At 37.8% G+C, this 27,107-nt stretch overlaps 1 protein-coding gene across 1 annotated transcript in view; it reads right to left on the bottom strand.

Moving 5' to 3' along the window:
- CA10 (carbonic anhydrase 10) overlaps positions 1-27,107 on the bottom strand; it is a 696,068-nt gene that overhangs the window by 45,110 nt on the left and 623,851 nt on the right. Inside the window, exon 5 of the mRNA XM_044676329.1 lies at positions 4,504-4,599. Coding sequence (XP_044532264.1) covers positions 4,504-4,599 — 96 coding nt within the window. The remainder of the gene's footprint in view (positions 1-4,503; positions 4,600-27,107) is intronic.

The following is a 27,107-nucleotide window of genomic DNA, read 5'->3' as shown; positions in this document are numbered from 1 at the left end:
TTAATACTTTCTCCTTTCTGATGGGGAAGCATTACTCTTTCTAGTTCTGCTTTGGGAAAATGGTCCTATGCTTCATTAATATTGCGCACATTTTTGGTTAAAAGACTTTCTAAATCCTTTGTCATTTATTTTCCTTCCAAGAGTGCATATAATGACTGGTATCATATATGTATTAGTAATAATACAATAACTGATAGCAATAACAATAACACTTATTAGGTGGTGGCAATTTCCTTTTTGTGTGTGTATGTGTGTGTTAGACCTGTGCTTCCATCAGTGTAGGGAACCCAGTATAAAACTCTCTCCAGTTCTTGAGGATTTGGAATTTTTTAGTTTTAGAGGGATGCCTAGAGCGTTAATGGACTAAGTGATTTGCCAGGGTCACACTTGAACCTAAGTCTTCCGGATGTCAAGGCTAGCCCTCTAATCATGCTGTGTATAATTACATTAAAATAGTAAATATTACTCTTCCTTTCTTTGGATAATCTGCAGCCTAGAGAAGTGGCACCGAACAACTGGGAATTGAACAAGTTTGACAAAGACAAGAAGGAGTTACCTTCTTGTATGCTCTGTATGCTCTGCGTGGGTCTGAGAAGTATACAAAAAAGCTCAGAAATAAACCTGGAAGAACAAGAAAGTCAGTGGGCAATAAGAGACAGGAGCAATTGCCCTTAGTCCACTGACCTCAAGTAGTTACTTGTACCAGGGAATGAGTTATCAGCCCCAATCAACCTACGAGCTGCCAGAGGGACCATTGCAGTGACCTGGGGTGAACATGGGAGAGTGGATGGCCAGGGAGGGGATTGAATGTTTCTGCAATCATATTTCCTCTTCGCTTGTTAAATACATCCGCAATTTGGCAGGCAAAAAAAGCTGTGTTGTAAGCTGATCACTCAGTGTAAGCCATAGTGAGTTGATATTACAGATGTGATTTTCACTAAGCAGGGCTCCAAACCAAGGAGGCTGAAAGCATAAGCCATGCCAAGAAACCTCAAATAGAGAGACCATCAGGGACAGCTCATATCGGTGTGTAAGAGTTGGGCATTTCCTCTATCGCTTGTCTTTCCAATTGCACATGGAGCATAAGTGGATGTCTGAATTTTTGGCTTTGGAACAGGTTGCTAAAACAGAGGTGAAGGAAGCAAATGACACAAATGCTCCCTGATTGAGTTCATGGAATGGCTTTTCATAGCCTAGTCAGGGGGCTGAACTGGTATTATAAGAATTTGCTTGTATTTGTGGCTGGCATTTGGGAATGCTTAAATATGATTTTCTTTCTCCCTGATCTGCTTTTTTTCCCGAAGGATCACAGGATCATGGGTCTGGAGGAGGAAAGGTCACAGAGGAAGTAGCTTGAATTAAAACCTAAGAGCCTTTGACGTCAGCTTCCATGCTCTTCCCACTATACTATGCCACTTGGAAAATGTTACCAGGAAGATCAAATCAATGACAACCAGAGGTCAGCTTGGTCCAGCGTGCTCATTTTACAGATAGGGGTAACTGAGGTCATGGCTTGACGTGGGTTAACACAGATGGCATCAGGAGTTGAATATGAGAATATTAGTGTTTTCTTTACTATGTTATACAAGAAGAGACAAATAGGATATTTAGAGTAGGAGATGATGCTAAGAATTTCAGAGGTAGCATCAGATGGATTATCTGGCAGGAAGTAGAATTTCCTTCTGAACTTAGCTTCAAAAAGTGACAGTATATCCGCCTTGAACTTACAATATCATAGTTTCATTATCTCAGAACTGGAAGTGACCTTAGAAGTGATTCAGTCCACCCAACCTAATTTTATAAATGGGAAAAGTGAGAGAGAGAGACTAAGTGTCTTGCCCAGTGTCATTGAGTTATAACATAGTAGAGCTGGGTTTCAAACACAGTGCTCTCACTCCTAATCCAGCACCCCTTCCATTGCCCCACTCTGCCTCCAATATCCCTTCTATTTGTATAAACTATTAATTTAGAGGAGCAAATACTAAAAATGAATTGGCATCATAACAATAGAGCTTTCAGAGGGTTATTTCTACAGTTCAGAGATGTAGTAGGATCTGAGAATAATCCAGAGATCTAAGGCAAATGGAATGGGCCCTGGAGAACCCAACATAAATGGAGAACCTGAGACATTGTCTTTATTAAGGAAATAGATGCTCTAGGACACACATATGCATTACCCCTGAGGGAGGAAAGAGAGAACCTGGAACACTGACCCTTAGGGAAGGTATAAAGGCCTTGAGACACTTTGAGGCTTCTCCTGGAGAGGCTGTTGCTGGAGTGAGGCAGGGTCCAGTGAAGTGTTAGGCTGGATACAAATCCACATTGGGTATTGTTGCTTTGAGTGGATTTGAAGCAGAAAGGATCATCTGGAAGATTCCCACTTAAACTAATTACTTCTGTTAGCTAAGCTCAATTGTTTTCTATACTACTGAAGGATTATATGTTGTCTGTGACTCCAGTTATGGTCTGTCTTGAATTAATTATTAATTTTGGGTGATATTAACACATTTATTTACTGTTTGAAACTGTCAGACCTCACACTCTAGATCTATGTGTGGCATAAAGTTATTTTAAAAACAAAAATGAATCGAAACTAATTTGTGGGGATAAAGGGGTGGTGGGAAGCAGGGACATTATCCTAGTCCTGTGTTGGTGAACCTATGGCACAGGTGCTAGAGGGGCTCCCTTCCCCTCTCCACACATGCCTGAAGACATTTCTCCCATGACCTACCCCTTTGCCCAGCAGCCCAATGTTTCACATTTGAATTCAGGTGACTATTCCTCCCTCCCTTTCTGTAAGGCAGGGGCTCACATGCAGTGTGAAGGTTGCAGTTTAGGCATTTGGTCTCTAAAAGGCTCCCCATCACTGTCCTAATCTATTCTTAGAGAGACATGCAAACTGGCATGGGGCAAAATTAGTCCGGGGGGGTGGGGTGGGCTGTCAATCTGGTATTTTTGGTGATTATTATCTGAGGTGTCATTGAGAGGCATTATAGTAATAGTGGCAAGAGCATGGAAGCTGAAGTGAGAGGGTTTGGTTTGAATTCTGAATCTGATTCATAATTCCTATGTGACCTTGTCCTCTCTAGACCTGTTTCCTTATTTATAAAATAAAGGGGCTGGGTTAGCTAATCTCTTTGCTCCCTTTGGCTCTAAATCATATGCTTTGACAATGAGAACAATATATGACCAGGCAGTAACTGTGGATATTCTAACATCTTTCTCTTTCTCTTTCTCCCCATCCCCCATTCTTTCTCTTTCCCTCCTTTCCCATCTATCTATCTATCTATCTATCTATCTATCCAATTCTCTCTCTCTCTCTCTCTCTCTCTCTCTCTCTCTCTCTCTCTCTCTCTCTCTCTCTCTCTCTCTCTCTCATCTTTTTTTGGTAAGGAAATATAGAATTCCCTAGGTTTTCAGGTTTTCATCCCTGGTGAGTGATAGGTTTCCTCCATAGCACAGGAAATTCCTCCTCCTTATTTCATATCACTTAGATACCTCCTGCCACTCTCTCCTTCCTCATTCCTATTTCACATGAAGAGGTGATCCTTCTCTTAGCAAAGACAAATTCCTCTATGTGGTCAAATGTTTCCTCTCTATTCCATCTTCTCCAGAAGATTGCCTCCTTTTTCAGTCCCACCCTCGAAATAGTCACCTGAATTCAAATGTGAAACATTCACAGTTATAATTATATAGAATGTTATAACTAGTTTTAGTCCACTGGAAATACACAGAACAAATTTGAATATGCGGCCATTTTATGGGATTCATTATTTGCACTAATAGGGATCTAGATGCCTTCTATAGTTTAGCTTGATTGTGTTAGGGTTCAAATGGGTGGCCACCAGAGGAACACACAAGACAATGCAATCAAGCAGGAGAAAGCTTTATTGCCAGTACGCACTGGGGAAACCCATCAAAGAGAGTCTCGAAGAATGCATTCAGAAGAGGGAATATATATGTTTCTAGGATATAGGTGCCTTTGTCTTAGGGTGAGCTAATAGTTAGATAGAGGGAGTAGGGGATGCTTCCAAGTGCCGCAGGACTTAATCTTCAAGGTTGTTCTGCTTAGGAGTTGTGTCCCTGGGTTGTCAGCCAGGAGTTGGGCCCCTGGAACCTTGAGTCAGAGAGATAACTGACCCGCTTGGGCATAACGTTATCCAAAACTCCCTGCTTAATTGCCAAGTTTAGCTTTTTGGCCATAATATTCTTATAAGCTATAATATTTCTATTCTTATAAGCTGTAATATTTCTATAAGCTTTTTGCTATAACAATTGGTAGAATGTCAGCTTCTTGAGGGCAGTGACTAACATATCTCCAGTGACTAACATAATGTCTGGCAAAGTAGGGGCTTGATAAAGCTTTGTCAAATTGAATTGGTTATGGCACATTTTAATATTTTCACATGCCAATTGATATCAAGTGATCATTATGGGAATTCCCAATTCTTTTAGGGTTTGGGGAGAAGGTGATGATAGAATGAAGAGATGCAGGATACTCACTTTCATAAATATAGAAACTACTACCAATCCATTTGGACTTTTTGCAGCCTCTGTGACGTTTGTATATAACTCGTGGTTATAGTGGATTAGCTGAACCTGGCAGGAGAGATGAAAAAAACACAACAGTGGCATTAAAAGGGGCACCGAACATCACATCCATGGGGATCAACAGCAATGTATGTTGTGGATGATTAGAAACAAAGTCTTTTCCAAATGAGGGGATTTCACGGGAATTAAGGGTTCCATTTTTTTTATTTTTGCAAAGGTTTTCTGGTAACATGCATGATTTTAATAACCCCAGTGACCATCTGGCACTGCCTGGCCCCAACCCAGGATGTCTTCTCTAAGCTGTTGGTAAGTGAATTTCCTGGGGGCTGGTAGGCTCTCTGAGCTATAATGGCAGCTGGCACTGGCTTCACAAAAATACTCTTCACAGTAATAGGGGCATACTAGGAGTTGTGAGCTAGGGAGGCAGCCTGGTGAGCTGCTAAGTCTACAAAGAGAAAAGGATAAAAAGGGAGAAAAGAAAGGGAGAGAGGAAGGAGCAAGGAAGGATCAAGACAGAGAGGGTGATAGAAAGGGATAGCAGGAGGAGAGGGAAAGAAGAGAGAGAGAGAATGGGAGGGTGACAAGGAGAAAGAGAGGGAACTGTAATAAAGAAAGGGAGGGAAGGAAAGAAGGAAGAATAGAAGGGGAGAGAGAAACAGAGACAATGAAAGAAAGAAAGCATGAGAGATAAAGACATACACTGAACAAGAGAAAGTGAATGAGATAGAGAGAAAGAGAATGAGAAAATAAAAGAGAGAACCAGAGAGAAAGAAAATATATCAGAGAATGAGAGAATAAGAAAGAGAATAAGAGAAAGAGAGGAGAAAAAAAGAGCATAGACTTATAATGCTTCAGCCATGAGGGGATAATTTCATTTTTTGTTGCAGTTCCACACACTGAGTTTAAACTTTTGTTGGCCCCATCCAATATGTCTCACCTCATCATTCTGTCAATTACTGAACCTATGCTTAATTGCCAAGGGAGAGAGAAACTGTTACTCTTCATCCAAAGTATTTTAGAATTAAAAAAAAAATAAAAGAATTAAAAGCTAGTTAGAACAAAACAGGATAAATGTTCTTCAAATTAATTATTTTTGTGGACCAAGCCTATGATTGCATTGATGAGGGAAATTCCCAGTGAGAAAATTCTACTAATTCAGATGATCACTTGTTCTGCAATTTGTCATTTTAGAGAATTGTGTATGGCAGTGATCCCCTAGCCTAGGGTTACATAGAAAGTATGTGTCTGAGTCAGTACGTTCATAGGATCATATACTTAGAGCTAGAAGAAGGCTTGTTTTCTTGTAATTTAGTTGTTTTTCAGTCATGTCTGACCCTCTGTGACCCCTCTACTGGTTTTACTTGGTAAAGATACTGGAGCGATTTGCCATTTCCTTATTCAACTCATTTTACAGATAAGGAAATGGAGACAAAGAGGATTAAGTGACTTGACCAGGATCATACAGCTAGTAAGTGTCTGAGGCCAAATTTGAACTCCATTCTTCCTGACTACAGACCCAGCACTGTGTCACCTAGCTACTGAGGAAGAGACCTTAGAGTTCACCAAATCAAAGTCCCTTATTTTAGAGATAAGAGAATGGAGATCTAGAGATCCTTAAGTAACTAGCTCAGGTTAAACAGCTAGTAAGTATGTGAGACAGGATTTGAACCCTGGTCTTTCTGACTTCCGAGGCCAGTTTTCTAACCATTAAAATATGATGCTTTTATCAATTTGCCTCTGACATTGGTCACTCCATTAATCGCATGTTCTTTGAATAATTCTGTTATAATAACTCATCTTGAGCAATGATTTTTTGTTATCTAAGCAATCACTTGCCTTTAAAGGCTAGCACTTTGAACAGGGAATACCTTGGATATAGTGGAGCTTTTAGGGATGAGTCAGGGAAGGAGAGCCAAGAGTTTTCCCTATACTCAAAATAATCCTATCTGTTCTGTATACTTTTTGTGAGATTTGCCAATGGAGCCAGACAGGAGTGAGTTGACTATTGTGCCATTGGAAGAGAAATCTCACTTGGGGAGTGAGGCTTGTTCTCTGGTGGGAGCAGTGACTCTTCAGGGGTTTATCCTCCCCAGGTTCTTCCAGCAGGCAACCTGGGGCTTCCCTTCCTCCCGTGGTGTATTTCTATGAGTAAAGAAGCAGCTTCCTTTTAAGTTATACAGTGTGAAAGGAGTCTAGAGTCCCTGGGGGGGGCATGCTGTGACTCTTCCCTTCAGTGCCTAGGCAGTTTCTAAATGAGAGGCAAAATGTGTACCTAATGATGTGCACAGATGATCTGTGACAACCCTCCCAGAGCACTTGAGCAAGTGGAAATGTATTAAGGAGCAACTTGGAAGTTTCAACATATTCTGAGAATTGGACTGTAAAGAGAAGGTAGTTCAAGGGATCTCATGGTCCCAAAGTGACACTTTTCTCTGACATTCCAGCCAGAGGAAGAACATGAGAAGATCTACAGGGCCCTGGACCACTTCCCCAGAGGTATAAGGATGTACACAGCATTAAACAAGACCTGAAATTTTGGAATTGTGATTTTGGTCCAGATAAAGTGACCTGGGGTATTCAGAAGAGAGGGGGTGCAGGTAAGAAAACCTGACCCCTAAGTTCAGTTTCTGAAGTTCAATGTAAGGAAATCATTTACTCTCTCTGATCCTCAGTTACTCTAGCTATAAAACTGGGATCATAAGATTATAGATTTAGAGTGAGATAGGACCTTTGAGGAAATCAAATCTAGCCTACTCATTTTATAGATAAGAAAGCTGAGGCCTAGAGTCAGGGAGTGATTTGCCTAACATCAACCATGGAATACATGGCACATCTAGAATTTAAGTCCTTTGATTCCAAATTTAACATTATTTCCACTGTGGCATACTGTTTCTTCTCATCTGATAAAGTTAGTGCCTTCTCCTCTGAGAATTCCATTCACCTACTCTGTATATATTTTTAAAAAACCCTTACTTTTAGTTTTCTAATCAATATTTCATATTGATTCCAAGGCAGAAGAGCAGTAAGGTCTGGGCAATAGGGGTTAAGTGACTTGGTCAGGGTCATGCAGCTCAGAAGTGTCTGAGGTCAGACATGAATTCAAGACCTTTCATCTCTAGGCTGGACTCAATACACTAAGCTACCTAGCTGTCCCCTAAATATATCTTTTGTTGTTGTTGAATCATTTCAGTTCTGTCCAACTCTTCACAGCCCCATTTTGGGATTTTCTTGGCAGTTACTTGAAGTGGTTTGACATTTCCTTCTCCATTTTACATATGAGAAAACTGAGGGAAACAGACTTAAATGACTTGCCCAGGACCACATAGCTAGTAAGTGTCTTGAGGCCAGATTTGAACTCAGGAAGACGAATCATAACTCCAGGTTTGGCACTCTATCCATAATTATTTACATGTTGCCTCTTCCATTTTTTTACTTTGCATTTATTTATGTATTCATATCATGTACATATATATCATTCCATTTTACCGTTATAGCAATCTTATAAGTTAAAATGAGAACATTGCTTTGCTTTACATATCAAGACCATTTTTTTTATCATAAGGGAAGTCTGAAAAAGTTCTTTCTAAGTTTATTTTTTCGTAGAGCTCATATAATATTGGAATTATTATTATTATTCTTATATTATTATTATTATTATTATTCTTTGAATGCTTAACAAAATTTATGTTTAAAAACAAAGGGAGAATGTTATTAGCCTTATTTTATAGATGAGCAAACTAGATCTCAGAGAAATTGTCTCTTGCCTAAAGTCACATGGTTAAGTCATTAGAAGCCCAGTTTGTGAATTCCTTGAGAGGAAGAGCTGTGCCTTTCTTTGTATGCCCAGCGCATAGTAGGAACTTAATAAATGCTTGCTAACTGACTGATAATACATACCCTGCAGGGTCATTTGTGAGATCAAATGAAATCATGTATACAAAGTGCTTTGTAAACCTGAAAGTTCTCTCTATATAATTGGCAGTTATTATTATTATCATTATTATGTGAAAGAATTCTTAAACTTAGAGGAATGGGTAGTATAGTAGAAAGGAGATTGAGCTTCAAGTTAGAAAACTTGAGTTTCATCCCCAACCTACTATGTGTACCAGGCACTGTCTCAGGTTCTGGGGATGCAAAACCCTATCAAATATTTGAGTGCATACACAGGTACAGGTACAGATCTGTGATTTTATTATTATGGGGAATTTCTGGTATGGAAACTCCCTTTTTTGATACATGCCAGGTATTTCTCTGCAGCTTAGAGTATTGCTTTGGACCAGTGATTCCCAAAGTGGGCGCCACTGCCCCCTGGTGGGTGCCGCAGCGATCCAAAAGAGCAGTGATGGCCACAGGTGCATCTTTCCTATTAATTGCTATTAAAATAAAAAAAAATAATTTCCAGGGGGCTAAGTAATATTTTTTCTGGAAAGGGGGTGGTAGACCAAAAAAGTTTGGGAACCACTGCTTTAGACACTGAGAATATAAGTGAACTGCCTAGCTTCATATGGCTAATATCCATCAGGCAAGACTTAAATCCAAATCCTCTTGATTTCAATGCCAATTCCATACCCATTACACCATGCTGCCTCTCTAAAAATGAAAACTATTGTTAAATAACATAACTTACAGTTAGAGAGCCCCATGGAATTTTGAAATACTAATATGCATTTAAATCTTTCTATCTTCACTTTTAGATTCTTAAAGATATTGGTTGATGGGCTGTATGTTATACTTAATTTATCCATGGAATCAATCAAAGGTCTGAACCAAGGTTCAGTGTGGGATAGCTGAGTGGCTCAATAGAGACAGCATTGGGCTTGGGATTGAGAAGACATCTTTATGAGTTCAAATCCAGCCTCAGATACTTATTAACTGTGTGGCTCTGAGCAAATTACATAACCCTATTTGCCTCAGTTCCTCGTGTTTAAAAAATGAGCTGGAGAAATGAATGAAAACTTACTCTAGTGTTTTTGTCAAGAAAATCCCGAATGGTGGGGCAGCTGGGTAGCTCAGTGGATTGAGAGCCAGGCCTAGAGATGGGAGGTCCTGGGTTCAAATCTGGCCTCAGACACTTCCCAGATGTATGACCCTGGGCAAGTCACTTGACCCTCATTGCCTACCCTTACCTCTCTTCTGCCTTGGAGCCAATACACAGTATTGACTCCAAGATGAAGGTAAGGGTTTAAAAAAAAAGAAAAAAGAAAGAAAATACCAAATGGGGTCATGAAGAGTCAGACACTACTGAAATGACTGAACAACAATAACAAGACACTTCTATTAAATAAAATGCAATCCCATAGTGTTTGAATCAAGAAAAGGTCTCCTGTAGAAATGCTGGGTTTAATCTGAGTAGGGAAGGAAGCCTGGGATTCCTGAGCTAGAGTTGAAGACAGAGAGCTGAACTGAGGTGGGGTTGGAGAGGGAGAAAATAACCTAGGCAGACACAAAGAGATAGGAGATGAGTGTTGTATGGGTTGAACGCAGTAGATTAGCCACTAAAAAATGAGTTTTTTGACAATGACTACTAAAGAAAAAAAGAAAATGACAAAATGATCCTCAGTCCTGAAAGATTCTCTTTCATTTTTTTTTACAGTGATGGTAATGAATTAGGTAAAAGACAATAGAAGGGACAAAAAAAAATCACCCAATTTTTTTAGATTTTCTATAACCATTAATTCCATGATGCCCATGAATCCAAAATTTAAAGTACCGTTCTCCTCCTTTCTAATTAGGAAAAATACTATACCTACAGATATAAGATAATTAAGGAGAGTGTGTACCAAGGACAGCCCCTTCAGGCCAAAATGTAAGAGAGCAACACAAAGGAGACCCCTGAGTCTGGACTGCTTTGGGGGGAGGTGGGCAGAGGAGGCAATGCCACTGAGGATTTCTTTGCTCCTTCCCAAGCCCAGCTACAACTGCTTGCCACAGGGCTCCTGCAGTCTTAAGGAATAACTTCTCTAGTGAAGAGAAGAGATAAAGATACACGAGGGAGCAACATAAGTCTTACAAGGCACAGTGGGGCAACTCCAGAAAGAAAAAAAAAGAGCCACGGCCTGCTTGTTTTCCCATCAATATATTTCTCGGTCCATCACCATTGGCTTGGCAATGTCAATTATGGTTCTGGCAGCTGCTTCTTGCATAACAAACACGCTTACCTCCTCATTCATCACACCTGGGGGAAAATAAGGAAGCTGCTGATGTTTCTTTCTATCCAAATCAGCTGTGGATTTGGGTATGGGAAGCTGGGCCACAGGGGAAATAACTTCTTGACATGGTAAGCCCTTTTCATTAGAACTGTCAATCTGTGAATGCCCTACAGATATTTATTGTATGATTACTTTTCTTGGTGTTTGTTGTATGATTTTTAAAGAAAGTTCTGTAATTCAAACCCTGTTTCATCCAGAATTTAATATAATTCATTTAATGGAATGTAAGCTTCCCGAAGGCAGACATGCCTGTCACATAGGAGAAATTTAATCAGTGCTTATTGAACTGAATTAATTACTGCAGTCAATCCTCAGCTTTTAAAGGGGTAATGTTCCTAGAAAACTATAGGAAAATAAAAAAACAAAAATGCTGATATATTGAACCTATGAGAAATAAGAGGTTAGGCTCCTGTGATCACCCAAAACTGTCATCTTTTGCTGGAGGTTGCTGAAAATATGCTTTCTGCATACAATTCTTTATACTAAAGCATTAATTCTGATAATACACACTTTCCCTAACATAGTAGCCATGAAATAACCCATAAAATGGAATGCACAAAATAAAATCGGTAATATGTAAAACATCTTTTCTACTAGTAATTCCCTGGAACTCTGTGGGCTTTTGTGCTAAGATCCCAATTAAAAAACAAAACAAAAAAATTGATTTCAGACAATATTCACATTTCCCATTACACGAAATCTACAGTGCCATAAATACTGCAAAGCAAATTAAATTCTTAAAACTAAAACCTTTTTTAACCTGAATCTTTCACTCTGTTAGATGGTATGAAGAAGACTGCCCTCTGAAAACCAAAAAAGTGGTTACTAGGACTTTAGTTGTGGCTGTCAAGAGGATACCTAGATTACTGCGGCCTTTTAAAAAATAATATTTTATTTTTTCTCTTTTATATGTAAAGAACAATTTTAAAGTTCATTTAAAAAAAGTTTTGAGTTAGAAATTCTATCCCTTGCTCTCCCCCTCCCCACTACCAGAGATAGCAAGCAATCTGATATAGAGTTTACATGTGTAAACATGTAAAACATTTTCCCATATTAGTCATTTTGTGGAAGAGTTCTCAAATGGAAAAAAAGAAAATGAGATATAGTATGTTTCAGTCTATATTCAGACTCCAGTTCTTTCTCAGAGGGCAGATGGCATTTTTTATCATGAGTCTCTGGGATTGTCTTAGATCATGTATTGTCATTTATAGTTGTTCATCGAGAAACATTACTATCATTGGGCATAAAATTCTGGTTTTGCTTACTTCAGTTTGCATCAGTTCATGTAAGTTTTTCTGAAATCATTCTGCTTGTCACTTCTTATAGCACAATAGTATTACTGGTGAGATCTTGAGTATTACACTGAGACTGGTGAGGTCTTGACATCACCTCTGACTCTGTGTTCTTCATAGCTGTTGGACGGCATTGGAGATCATGACAGATGCATCTGCTAGAAATGATGGCCAACTGCTTCACAAACTTGTATATCCAACTCTCACTTTTCCCCCTCTACCCTGTGTGGCCACAAATGTCATAAAACTGAAGTCACTAATAAAACCATGCAAATTCTTGAAGTCACCAAAATTAAATGTGCAGATGTTGAGGACTGACTATTTTTGTTACCTTGACTTGAGTTTGCTACCACATGCATTTGAAATCAATAAAATTACTTGACGTTCCTTTAGAATGAATTCCTGGTGCTTGGAGCTCTTCAACTAGACAGAAGATGCCCACTTTTGAGTGTTGTCAAAGAATTTCTGTTCAGAGATGAATTGCACTACTTGAACCCAGAAGTTCCTCCTAAGTATGGCATTTTCTGATTTTATTATATATTACCTTATGGTTTCTCAAAGTGATTAGACTTTGTTGAGTTTGGCAGTGCTTCTCTTTCTCTAGTTTCACTTTAAAGAGAGAAAGAACACTTTCTGCCTTATTCTGATCTCCAAGCCAAGGGTGATGCTGATAGCAGGAGAAGGAAAAGACCAGTATTCCTCTTAAGAGAGGAAACAAATAGCTAAGACCTATAGTACTTTGCATCCAGGAGAAACTTAACACATTTCATAAATGTTTGTTGATCCATGGCATCCTCTGAATGTTACATGGAATTGGGCCTGTGGAAGGCAAATGAAGATGGACTTCTGGGGATGAGTTAATTATTATGGTCCCCTAAAGGGGATGGACAAATAACCAGTGTTTAAACCATAACTCAGAGTAAGGAAAAGAGGTTTGGGGTTCAAATTGGGATCCAAAGGAGTTTTAAAAAGAGGGTGGGTCAGAAAAGAGCCAACAATGCCAAAAACCAAAGAGCTGAGATAGATATGCAAAATCCTAAGGGGTGAGGACAGAGATTTTAAATGAGGGAGTTTGGCCAAGGTACAGAAGGCATGCTACCAGGATTGTTGGCAAAAGGACTGTGAAACAATGCAAAGTCTCAAATCTCTGGCCTATTCTGGAAGTGGCATGTATTCTGTGTCCCTCTCTTCCTTTTCTTTCTCTGACTTGCTGTAAAGGTCATGAGTAAGGCTTGCTCTGTCCTGAACCCTTCTGCCCTTTCTCTTCCCCTTAGTTGCACCAGTTGAGGTTATGGTTTAACTCCCTATGCCATTATCTGGGTAGTAGCCATCAGCACCATACCAGGGGAACCAGCAGTAATGTGATTTCTTTACAACAATTTGTAGAATTTTTTGATGATTGGCCAACAGCACAGGTTTAAAAGAACGCTTCCAAAGATTCAGTAAAAGCCTCTGCAAAGTAACTCAGATATGCAGGACCAGCATATTGATATATATATATATATGTATATATATATATATATATATAAACTGTTTCTCAGAGCTTTTACAATCAATCATCAAGTAGTTATTAAGTGCCTACTAAGTGCCAGGCACTGTTGTAGGGATTGGGAATTTGTTGTTGTTTAGTTTAATCATTTCAGTGATGTCTGACACTTCATGACCCCATTTTTTTTGGGGGGGGCAAAGATACTGGAGTGGTTTCCAATTTCCTTCTCCAGCTTATTTTATAGAAGAGGAACTGAGACAAAGAGGGTCAAGTGACTTATCCAAGATGTTCCTGCCCATGTCAGTCATGAGCCAAAGGCTCAGCTAGAATCCTTGAGGATATCTTAGTGGGGTCAGGGGTTGGGGTGTGATTTACAAATATTAAATAATAATAATTGCTAGAACTTAGGTAGTGATTTACTTTTGAAAAGTGATTTACAACTATTATCTTGTTTGGTCCTTACAACAATGCTATTAGTATCCATATTTTTAAAGGATGAGGAAACTGAGGCAAACAATAGTCATTAAGTGGCTTGTTTAGTTGCATTCACATAGCTATGTGTCTGAACTAAGATTTGAGTTTAGGTCTTCTTGACTTCATGTCCACACCTGGTTGTCTTTTGGAAAATATTTTAAAGCCTCTTATATTATTTGACATAAATCCAAGTTTTTGAAGAGAATCATAGAACATAGGAATTTTAAGCTAAGGGGACTTTAAAGAAATGTTTCTGTGCAAAACTCTGCTCTCATTCTTACCAATTGTGAGACCCTGGGCAAGTCCCTGAGCCTCAGTTTTCTCATTGGTAAAAAAAAAAAAAAAATGAGATTAATAGTACTAATATGGTAGATAGAGAGCAGGATCCTATAAGTCATAACCCTCTGAGCCTCAGATTTCACCTGTAAAAGGAGGATAATGTCAGAAATATTATAACATATATCATATTATATTAAATAAGTGTAATAATAGCAGTATTTACATCACGAGGTTGTTGTGAGCATCAAGATTAAAGAGTGATAGAAAGTACTACGGGAATGTTATTACTTTTATTGCTGTCAAAACAGAAACATATGTTTTAATAGGAGAAGCAACACAGCAATAAATACATAAATATCCAAACAAGTAAACAAATGAATAACGTTCTTCTTTTTTCTTTATGCTGAAGATCTATTTTTATACCTGAATAATATGCTTCATTTTCCTTAAATCCTTACCTTCCATCTTAGAATAAATACTTTGTATTGCTTCCTAGGTAGAGGAATGATAAGGAATAGGCAATTGGGGGTAAATGACCAGCCTAGGGTCACACAGCTAAGAAGTATCTGATGTCAAATTTGAATCTACAACCTCTTGCCTCTAGGCCTGGCTTTCTATCTAGTCATTTAGCTGCCCCCTGAATAATGTATTTCTTGTCATGCTTTTTAGATTGTTTTGTGTAAATTCCGTAAGAAGTGGTGTTCTCTCTCTGTCTCTTTCTCTCTCTCTTTCTTTCTCTTTCTCTCATATGCTCTAATTCAGCATCATTGACTGCCTATTAGGCATTTCCAAATAAATGTCCTGTGGGCATCTCAAACTCAACATGTCTAAAATAAAACTCATTATCCTCAAAATCTCCCACTCATCCTTCCTTCCTTATTTCTGTCTAGGGCATCTTCATCCTTTCAGTTACTCTGGTTTACAACTTGGACTTACCCATGACTCTTTAATTTCCCCACCCTATATATCCAATTAGTTGTTAAATTTTATCTATTCTGTTGGTACAATCTCCCTCTCCTCCCACCCACTTCCACAGCCACACCTGGTTCAAGGCCTCATCACCTCTTACCTAAACACTGCCATAGCCTCTTTATTTTATTTCTCTGCCTTAAGTCTCTTTCCCCTCTAATTTGTCCTCTACAGAGCTGCCAAGGGGACATTCCCAAAGCATTTTGCTATGTGATTCTCCTGATCAGGAACTTCTGGTAGTTCCCAATTGGCTCTGTATTTAAAAAATCCTCCTCCTCTGTTTGATATTCAATTCTCCTCACAGTGAGTAGCTCCAACCTACCTTTTGAGATTTATTTCGAATGACTGCCCCTCACATACTTTACATTTTAGCCATACTGGCTTATTTGCCATTCCCTGCACATAAAATTCCATTTCCTGTCTTTGGGATTTTCCACAGGTGGTTTGCCTTTACCTGGAATGCCTTTCCTCCTCATCTGTACTTCAGAGAATTCCTAAATTTCTTCAGTCCAACTCACTGCCTGCCTCCTACTCATGGCTATTTTTAATCCACTAAACTCTAGTACTTCTGCAGTTTATATATCTTTTGTATTTAATAATATATGTACAAATTGTTTTCTTTAATGGAATGTAAGCTCCTTGGGGGCAAGGGCTGTTTTTTTATCTTGGCACCCTGCTCTCCCCCCACCCCACCCCCCATTAGCATGGTGTCTTAAATCCAACTGGTGTTTAATAAATGTTTATTGATGGATGATTTACTGATTACCTATAACTCAAATTTGGTCAATATTAGTCAGTATATAAAAGAGATTTTTGTATCTTTGCTAGCACTTTGAACTGTGCTAAAGAGGGTGGTAGGGATAGAATTTGAGGAATCTTGATTCTTAATTCAGTTTTCTCTCTAAAGGTAGGTAGTAAGATTTAGTGCTGACTCTTCCACTTAAAATTCAATTCAATCCAGCAATTTTTATTAGATGTTTCCTATGTGCGCTAAGTATAATGCTTCAACCTATATTTCTTTTATTGACATCTGTCTATGATCTGTTTATAAATACCAAGTGAGGTACTAAACAGAGAGATCTATACTTGCTAATGAGTTTGCCACTACTATGGAAGAGGTCCAATGGATATTCTAAGTGGAAGACAGATTCTTCATAGATGGTAAGGTCCTCTGGGTATTCTTGTTTGTTAATGGTATTATTTTGATTGGATCAAGCCCTGGAATACCTCAGAGCTTTCCAAATGAAATCCATAATCACTCTAAAACAAAGAATTATATATCCAAATGGGACAAAGCAAGTCAATAACAATACCTAATATTCAAACCATAATAAATAGTTGAAGTGGTCTTGATATGGTCAATCAGCATAACTTTATGTTTGCTTGTCTGCCTTTATCTGTCTGTCTGTTTATGTATGTATGTATGTATGTATGTATCTCTATCTATCTATCTATCTATCTATCTATCTATCTATCATCTTGGAAGGAATGCCAATTGCCAACAAATTGGGCCCAGAACTGAAGAGGACAGCATGTTGGATTGTTTTTGGGAAATTTTGTGTAGATTAAAAAAAAATTACCCCAATCACTTCTTTTAAACAAAAATCTATTTTTTTTTTAACATTAGTTTTCTTCCAGCAGCGGTGCTATATAACTATGAAGCATAGAAAACTAGTTTCTGAGGAATTTAATTTGCAGATCATTCAAAAGAGAGTAGAGTGACCCATAGTGACCATGAGTAAGCCACAACGAATATGAATAACTTATAATATAAAGTTACAACTTAAAAATGTTTTATTAGTGTTCTTTTCTCCTTATCACTTCTCAGTGACAATCCAGCACTAATATAATTCTTACTTGCAAGAAATAATACTTGAGTAAAGTAAATCAAAACATGAATACATTAGATAAAGCATCCCTTACTTGACACCTATGTCCAATCACCTCTCCACTGAAAGGTGGGAAACATGATTTAACTTCAGACTCTGGAGTATCAAGCTATTTTTATATTACCAATGAAAAATTTTGTAGAAATAGTAGAGAATATATATTATCAAATAAATGTTTGGCTATGGAATATTCTTGCACCATAAGAAACAATGAATAAACTGATTTTCTTTAAAACCTGAAAAGAATTATACGAGATAACGAACAATGAAGTGAGTAGAACCAGGAGAACTTTATACACAGCCACAGAACTAATATTAGAAGATAAACTGAGAGAGTTAAGTCTAGAAAGTGAACCAAAAAATAAAACATGAAAGACTTAATTTATATGAAGACGTTGGTCTCCATGACAATATCTTATATCAGTGATGGGCAACTTTTTGAGCTTGGTGTGTCAAAATTCATCAAAAAATCGAGCATAACTCAGGTGGTGTGTCATTTTGAGGAAAAAAAGCCATAATTTCATGATATTTATAGTTTAAATAACAAAAATGTATAATTGTAATATATAACTGTATTTAATAAACCAAAATAGGTAATTCAATATAGGTAAAATTGCCATCTATAGTGCACAGAGTGTCTACACTACACTACAACAAATGTTTCATCCTTGGCATGCGGCCGCAAACTTCTCTGTATGCGGCTGTGTGTCATCGAAAATGACTATGTGTGTCAGTGCTGATACACGTGTCATAGGTTTGCCATCACTGTCCTTTACCATGTAGGGAGGGTCTGGGACAGTAGTGGATGGGATTTATTATGTAGATATGAAGAAAAGTAAGTTAAACATATAGGAGAGATCTGTGAGTTCATTTGTGTAATGCCTTCTTTTTCTTTATATGGAAATGTTTGTTTTGTTTGGATTTGTAAACATTTGGAATAATAATAATAATAATAATAATAATAACAACAACAAAAAGTTTGTCCAGAAAAGGAGAACTAGATGCGTAGCAAGACTGAGGGATAACTGATTGACAATCTATATACTCCATTGATACTTTTGCTATGTGAAGAGATTTAAAATAGGGGTAAGTAAGCTACAAATTATACCTAAATCCAACCTGCTTCCTGTTTTTAAATGGCTCATGAGCTAATAAAGCTTTATTGTATTTAAAAATTTAAATAAACAAATAAATTTAAATAAATAAAACAATAAAACTTTATTTAAAAATGTAAAAACTATTCTTAGCTCAGGCAGATAGTAGGACAGATTTTGCTTTCTTGCCATAGTTTGCCAACCCTTCATAGTGGTTAGTGGATAGAGTTTAGGACGTGGAGTCAGAAAGACATCCTCTTGAGTTCAAATCTAACCTCAGACACTTATTAGATGTGTGATCCTTGGCAAAAGTCACTTTGCCTCAGTTTCTTCATTTGTCAAACAAGCAGGAGAAGGATATGGAAAACTACTCCAGTATCTTTGCCAAGAAAACCCCCAAAGGGGTCATGAAGAGATGGACACAACCAAAACAACTAAACACATCTAGAGGAAGAATCCCCCAAATCCTCTTTTGGAGGATTTCTAGGGGAAGCATGACAAATATCACCCAGAATGAGAAGGCCTGGTTGGATCTTTAGAGAGAACATCCTGACTGGGGACTGTGGCACTAGTTGAAGCCTCAGAGGAAAAACATACTCAACGTGCTTAAGGGTACCACTGGATCACCTAATCATTTTGTAAACTTCAAAGCCTAATTATTGCCATACACATGATATAGTTTCCTCCCCCCATATTAAAAATAAAAGGACTACGAATGACTTTTGATACTTACAAGGAGGCTCCATTTCAGTTGCTGCTGGAGCCACATTGCTTTTATTTATAGAAAGTCATTAACACATTTTTAGCTATGTGTAAAAACACACACAGAGTCAGCAGAGAAGCGCACAGTTTGATGTTTACCAGCTGCTACTTCCCCACCCCTAGATTTGGCAATTATCACTATTCTGCCTTGGTGCAGATGAACTCTTACATTTCAAGACACAGGAATGCCAATTATTGCTACAAATCAAAGTCATCCACCTGTGATTGTTTTGACCTGAATTGCCAAACAAAATCTAGCTCTCTTAGCAACCTACAATAGAACATGTTTTTCTTCTGAAAAAGGCAAAAACTTAAAAAAAAAGTCTAATAGCATCTGGATTTTGGAGCTCAGTGGCCAAATACATAATGACATGAAAATAGCTGTTTCATGGAATACACTTCACTTTTAAGTTTCTGGGCTTGGAATCTGTCAGTTCACACCGAACTATACACACGGAAGCTCTCAAAGACCTTATTCCTTCCATCATTATATATGCTTTTACTCTGAAACTTCAAATTTTTTCCTCAGATAATTCTAAGGGCAACTATAAACAGACTCTATGATTATTGCCTTTTTCACCAGTCTACCTCCAATGCCTCACTGTGTCATGGAAGTGACCCTGAGTTCTTGAAAGAGTTATGCTAGCAGGGGACAGCTGGGTGGCTCAGAGGATTGAAAGCCAGGCCCAGAGATGGGAGGTCCTGGGTTCCAATCTGGCCTCAGACACTTCCTAGCTGTGTGACCCTGGCCAAGTCACTTAACCCCCATTGCCTAGTCCTTACTGCTCTTCTGCCTTAGAACCAATGTACAGTATTGATTCTAAGACAGAAGGTGAGGATTAAAAAAAAATAAAATTATGCTAGCAAAAGACAGACTAATCAGTTCTGCCAATGAATAAATTAATGAAAATAAGAGACTTTATTAATTGCTCTTACTATATGCTCACTATGTACAAAATGCCATGGTAAGTTGTGAAGATGCAAATATAAAAACTACATAGTCTTTGGTCTAAAGAAGTTCGTGTTCTAATCAGGGCAGACAACACATATAGGAAGTTTTGTCTGCAAGTCGATTTTTTTTTTTTTGAGGGTGCTGCTGCAAAGCAGATGGTAATGTATCTTATTTTATGTAATTTCTTGAAAAATTTCATTTAAAAATCTCATTTAGCAAGCATTTATTTTTCCCCCTTCCACATCTCTCCCCATCATTGAAAAAAAGAAAAAAAGACAAACAAAACTATTGCAACAATTATGCATAATCAAGTGAAACAAATTCTCACATCGGCCACATCCGAAAAAACAACTTATTCTGCATCTTGAATCCCTCACCTTTTTGTCAAGAAAGCATAGCACAACAGATAGCCTAACTTCTTTAGTGGTCCTCTAGAATTGCTTTGGTCATTGCTTTGATCAGTGTTCTTTGGTCTTTCAAAATTGGTTGTCTTTACAATGTTGTTATAGATGATATTATTCTTAATTTGCTCATTCACTTCGCATCAGTAGAATCTTCCCAGGTTTTTCTGAAAATATCCTTTTTATAATTTCTTATGACATTATGCAATTCCATTACATTTATATGCCATTTAATGGTATTCCATTGCCAGCATTAGATCATTTGACTTTCATGATGAGAACTTTCTTTTGCGTCTTCAGCAGCCTGTGTGTGACTTCTGAGAAGAGGGGATGCCGTAGCCCCTGAAGAAACAGCCAGCAAGTTACCTCTGCAGAGGCCTGATCTCTGGTCCATGGCTTTAAGAACCAGGTTGAGTAAATGAGTATCTCAGGGGCTACTGCTATTCTTGGTGTTCTGGGGTTTGGATTCTATTTTCAGCAATGGTTTACGTGTCTTAACCAAAGGCTAGCCTAGTTAAGTTTAGAGGGAATCCTCATAGGAAGCCTGGCCACAAAGTAATGAATATTCTTGCTCATAGGGCCTAATTAGGATTGGCTATTTAAAAAAAAATCTTTACCTTCTCTCTTAGGATCAACACTAAACATTGGTCCCAAGGCAGAAGAGCAATAAGGCCTAAACAATTGGGATTAAGTGACTTGCCCAGGGTCACACCGCTCAGAAATGTCTGAATCCACATTTGAACCCAGGTCCTCCCATCTCCAGGCCTGACTCTCTATCCACTGAGTCACCCAGATGCTCTATGAAGATAAGCTATTAATAAAGATAATGATAATGGTCTACAAGCAACCATCTTCACATAGACATACACACAAATTTATAAATTATGCATATTTATAGGATTCTGTTATTTATTTCGATACATTGTTTTTAAAAATGGCTGTTGTGCTGGATTCAATTGTGACCTCAGACACGTCCTAGCTGTGTGACCCTGGGCAAGTCACTTAACCCCCATTGTCTAGCCCTTACCATTCTTCTGCCTTGGAACCAATATACAGTATTGATTCTAAGATGGAAGATAAGGGTTTTTAAAAAATACCTGTTGTAGCTGAAAAAGATATCTCACAAGGACATTCAAACTCAAGTGGAAGAAGTGTATCATTAGCTGGGTTTTCTGGATCTTGGAACTCATTTTTAGTTTCCATATAAACCAGTTATATAAGGGTTTTTTTTGTTGAAATTCAGCCTATAATTTCCCATCTTCCCTCACATCAATCAGTTATTCCTGCACACTAAATAGAAGATGTTTCATTTCTATATTTTTTTGACAAACAACTTCAAAACCCACTGAAACTCCTCATTTGGAAGATTTTTTAGCTGGTTAGAAAATTCTATTTCTAAGTTTTTAAAGTATGCAGATCAGAGAGTTTTCATAGGTGACATGATTGCATCGTTTCCAGCAACAAACATCATATAATGATGAGCATGTTTTCAGACATCTGGTTCCAAAAATGCATGAGGTTCCCCAACAAAGCAATTACTTTCTTGCTCATAGTTTAAAATGCTACTTTTGACTGAGATTCAAGACAAATAGGGAACAAATAAGGATATATAGTACCAAAACCCATTATTCAATGAACAAGTACTCAAAAGATATGAACAAATAGCTCTCAGAAGAATTGCAAAGGATTAAGACCCACATGAAAGAATCTTCCAAATCACTTGTAAAATAAGAGGAACATAAACCAAAACAACTCTGAGGTTTTTATCTCAGCACATTGGTAAAGATGACAAAAATTGGGAATAAGCAATGCTGAAAGAGGTGTGGAGAGGCACACAAATACACTGCTGTTGGATTTATGAACTGGTCAAATAATTCTGAAAAGCAACTTAGAATTATGCTAGGAGAGTAATAAAATAAAAGCCTTTGATCCAGAGGTCTCAATGCAAGGCATATATCCCAAGGAGATCAAAGAGAGAAAGAAAGGTCCCATATGCACTACAATATATATAGGATGTCCCCAAAATCTTGGTGCAATTTTAAACTTAAATAGCTTTTAAATTCAATACTGTGATAAGACTAGGATAATACTTGGACTAAATCTTTTGGGACACCCTGTTTATAGTAGCACATTTGTAGAAGCAAGGAACTAGAAATGAAGTAGATGTTCATTGATTGGGGGAATGGCCAAATATATAATAGATTTTTATTGTGCTGTTAAGACATGAATATGATAGCTACAGAAAACAAAATAAGGAAAGAGTTTTACTCTTTTTTTAAATAAAGAGTACTTTTTGTAATTCTTCTGGTGTGGAGAAGAAGTTGAAAAGTATATTCTATTGAGGATTAAAAATGACAAAAGCAAAAAAAAACCCAAAACAGTAAAGAATTTTAAATGTCATTTTTACACTCCTACTATGATGGAAAAGATAGTCATATTTTGTAGATATCTGTGAAAGGAAAGAAATATAAGTACCTACTATGTGCTAAACACTTACGAATATGATCTTATTTGATTCTTATGACAATCCTGGGAGGTAGATACTATTATTATCATTACCATTTTATGGTTCAGAAAATTGAGGCAACTAGAAGCTAAATGACTTGCCTAGGATCACACAGCTAGTAAGCTGATGAGAGAAGATTTGAACTCGGGTATTTCTGACTTCATGTCTAGCATTCTATCCACTGCTGCATGGCTGCCAATTTATCATCATAGAAAAGGTCAGTAAATCATTTGGGGAATGGATGAATAAGTTGTGGTGTATGATTGTGATGGAATACTATTATGCTATAAGAAATAACAAGCAGGATGGCTTAAAAAACCCCAGGAAGTCTTATTTGAACTGATGCAAAGTGAAGTGATTAGAACCAGGAGAACATTGTATATAGTAACAGCAATATTGTAACTAATGATGATCAACTATGAAAGGTTTAGTTATCTTGATCAAGACAATGATTCAAAGGGTAGTATGGAGGAAGAAATTTTAGAACTAATTTTTTTTTAAAATGAGTGTTAACTTAAAATTTTAATTTAAAAATTTAAACATGTAATTGGTAAATATTTAACAAAATAAATGAAGATAAATTAAAAATGAAAAAGAAAAGGTTGGTAAATTTGGGACATTTATCCTTTTAAAAAGAAAGATATGTAATATCTTCAATTTAGTTAATTTTTCTAAGCTTTTTTCAATAACCAGTGAACCTCTGTGTAGAAAATATTGGTATATAAAAAATAAAATATTGGCATATGTAATCTTACTGCTAGCTCTTATCATATAAATATTTTCTCTTGGAAGATTCACATTTTCCCCAGAGTGTAAGTATAGAACTCTAATTTTTTTGGTAGTATATTGTACATATTTCCTCCCTCTACCTTTTTCCCCCAGATACATATCTGATTTTTTCCTATGGCTAAAACTAAGTAAGTTAGTCTCTCAAAGAACCGAAATGTATTTACAATCTCATCAATTAGAACTTTCTTCTAGCACTCAGCCAGCCAACAGACATTTATTAAACACGTGCTACCCACTAAACACTGTGGTAAGCAAGGGAAATAAAGACAAAAATTAAAATCTCTACTCTTGAGTTTTAAATCTGTACAAAAGTCAGCATAAATGTAACACATACAAAATTTACTTCAGGTTATTTACGTAAGGAAGGGCACTACTCAGTGGGGGAAACAGGAAAGGTTTCATGTAGAAGATAAGTTGAATCTAGAAGGAAACAAGGGATTCTAAGAATCTCAGGTGAAGAAGGAGTGCATTCTGGGCATAAAAGGATAGGCAATTCTAAGGTATGGAGACAAGAAATTGGAGTGTTTATGTACGAGGAACATTCAGAAATTAAGTTCTGATTGACAGTAGAGCTGAATAAGAGAACTAATATATAACAGCTCTGAAAAGAAAGTTTGGGGTCAGGTTTTAAAGGGGTTAAAAAACCCCACCCATATCTTGTATTAGATCTTAGAGTTAATAGGGAGCCAAAAGAGTTTATTGAATAGGAGAGTGACATAGTCATATATATGCTTTAGGAAAATCACACTTGCAGTTTGGAGAAGATGAATTGGAGAAGGGAGGGACTTGTGGCTGGAATACCTGCTATTGAAATAATCCAGGCAAAGCGGTGATGAGGGCCTAAATTAGGGCAGTGGCTACGTGAATAGAGATGTGACAGGTTGGAGAGATGTTATGGAAGTAAAAATAAGAAGATTTGACAATTGCTTGGATTTATAGGATAAGGGAGAATGAAGATTACAAATTGACACTTGGGTTCTAAACTTGGGTGACTGGAAGAATGGTGGCACCCTGTAAGATAAATTCCAGAAAGGGTGGGCTTGATGGGAAAGATAATGAGAACTGTAATACAGATTTCAACTTGTCTATGCCTGCTCATTACTGAGAATGAAAAAGGTTGGGAGCAGAGAGCTTTCCTAGCAGTCCTTGTACCAGAGGGCTGAGCCACATAAGGGGCTGGAGCTAGTTGAGGGGCACCTTCCATAGCCATGAGGTGATCTGGGGGCAGGCTGTGCATAAGATACTTCCCCAAGGGCTAATGAGTGATACAGAAGAGGAGGGCCTGGAAGCCTGTACAGAAGTCGGAAGATTGGAGTGGGTGGAAGGATAAGAGGTAGAAGAGCATTAAGGATAATAGGTAAACTTGTGAGGACCTTTGTGGGGCATGTAGGTAAACCAAACCTTTGCCTATTGGGGAGTAGACCTGCTCAAATATAATGGATGTCAGTCTAAAGACAGAAAATTTGGTAGAAGAACTATAAATAGGTGTTCTTTGCTCTCAACAAAACTAACAGAAGCATCTGTATTCTTGTGAGTGGCTTCTGTATACTGGTCATTTCCAGAGCCCAATTATACAGAAATTCATATTGCAACCACTGGAGGGATTATGGTAATATCTTCAATTTCTGGAGTAGTAAGAGTATTTTGGCCTCACCTGTATCTAAGGAGGAGAACCTTGTTCCTGCTGCTGGACCAGGGGCTTGGAATGGTGCTGATCAATGGTGACTGGCAACTTTGGACTCAGCTGGGATCAACAAGTAACTCAGATGGCACTGTGGGCTATCATGGCAGCTCCATTCTTCATGTCTAATGGCCACATCAGTCCCCAATATGAGGCTTTGCTCAAGAATAAAGATGGAATTGCAGTCAACTAGGATCCTTTGGGCAAGTAGGGCCACTGGGTCACGAAGGACAAGGGCTTTGAAGTGAGAGAATAAGCCCTGTCAAATTTAGTCTTGGTCATGGCTATGCTGTACCAGAAAGAGATAGAAGACCTCAAAATTATGCCTTTTCCACTGCTGCTCTGGATGATGGACTAGAGTGTGCCTTTGCTTGTCTTATGCTGGGTTTGCTCTCTGATGTCAAACCAAACAAATCTAATCACACAAATCCTCCTTGTTAAAGAAGAGCTAAGACTTTATCAATGGATATCTCTATTGAAGGTCCAAGTAAACCCCACAGACATTGTCCTGTAGACTTTCCAGCAACAGGAAGTTTCCAGTGATCCCACCTCAGCTATTTCGGAGAGCATCACTTCTGAAGATTTTGTTACACTGGAGAAAAGTTTTATGATTTGCTACTCTGGGGAGAGTAACATGTAACCCATCTTCCCATCCTCCCAATGAATGGTATTCCCATGGCCTTTGGGGGTATGGACCTCTACTTTTTAGACCACAACACTAAGGTATAGAAGGGATTGCAATCTGAATCAGTTGAGGGAGTTTGTGCCATTAAGGAAGACACAAATCAATCCAAGCTAATGCAACATTTCTTAAATATCTGTAAGGTTCAAGGCACTAAGGATACATATACAAAATGGGGGAAAAAACACAACAACTTAGTTCCTGCCCTCAAAGAGATTACATTCATGGAGCTTTCAAAGTTTTAGATAAAAGACAAAGGAATATTTTAGGGCTAGAGCCCTGTGTATCAAGTCCTCAAGAATTATCTGTGGATCATTTCCCATGTGAAATGTCACAAATACAAATTTTAAAAAATAAGAAAAATAATAAAGGAGAAATTGCTGGAAAATACTTATAATTCTTTTGTCTGACTTCAGACAAGAAGGCTGCTGAAATAAACCTGTGCAAGGGTTGGAGTTTTATAGTCTCTTGTTAAAATCATTAATACTATTAGATTTGTAGACCTGGAATTTCTTATATCTAATCTAAATCCTCTTTGCTGCAATTTATTTTTAAATTTTTATTTATTTTTAATGTTCATTTTAAGTTCCAAATTCTCTCCTTCCCATCCTTCCCTAATCTGTTAAGAACCTTTGCTGCAACTTAAATCTATTTTTTTTTCCTGTCCATGAAAGGTTCTTGGAAATAATAGTAATAGCAATGATCACAATAGCATACATACATTTTCTAGCAAAGAATCACAATGTTTGGCAGCTAGAAACGATCTCAGTGGACATTTTTTTCAGCCAACCCAAATGTGGAATTAATCACCATTATAACACATTTGACAAATGATTGTCCAGTTTCTGCCTGAAACCCTTCATGCAGGGGGAACCTGCAACCACTCAAGATAGTTCATTTCACTCTCAGACACATCCAGTTGTAAGTAAGATTTTCTTGACATTTGCCTAAATTCATTTCTTTGCAACTCCCACCCTTTGTTCCTGGGTTTGCTCTCTTATGTCAAACCAAACAAATCTAATCTCTCCCCTTATTAAATCCCTCCCTCCCTCCCTCCCTCCCTTCCTTCCTCCCTTCCTTCCTCCTTT

The sequence above is a fragment of the Gracilinanus agilis genome, chromosome 4 (genome assembly GCF_016433145.1).
Source record: "Gracilinanus agilis isolate LMUSP501 chromosome 4, AgileGrace, whole genome shotgun sequence".
In the NCBI taxonomy this organism is placed as follows: Eukaryota; Metazoa; Chordata; class Mammalia; order Didelphimorphia; family Didelphidae; genus Gracilinanus; species Gracilinanus agilis.
This window is presented reverse-complemented; position numbering and strand designations above follow the sequence as displayed.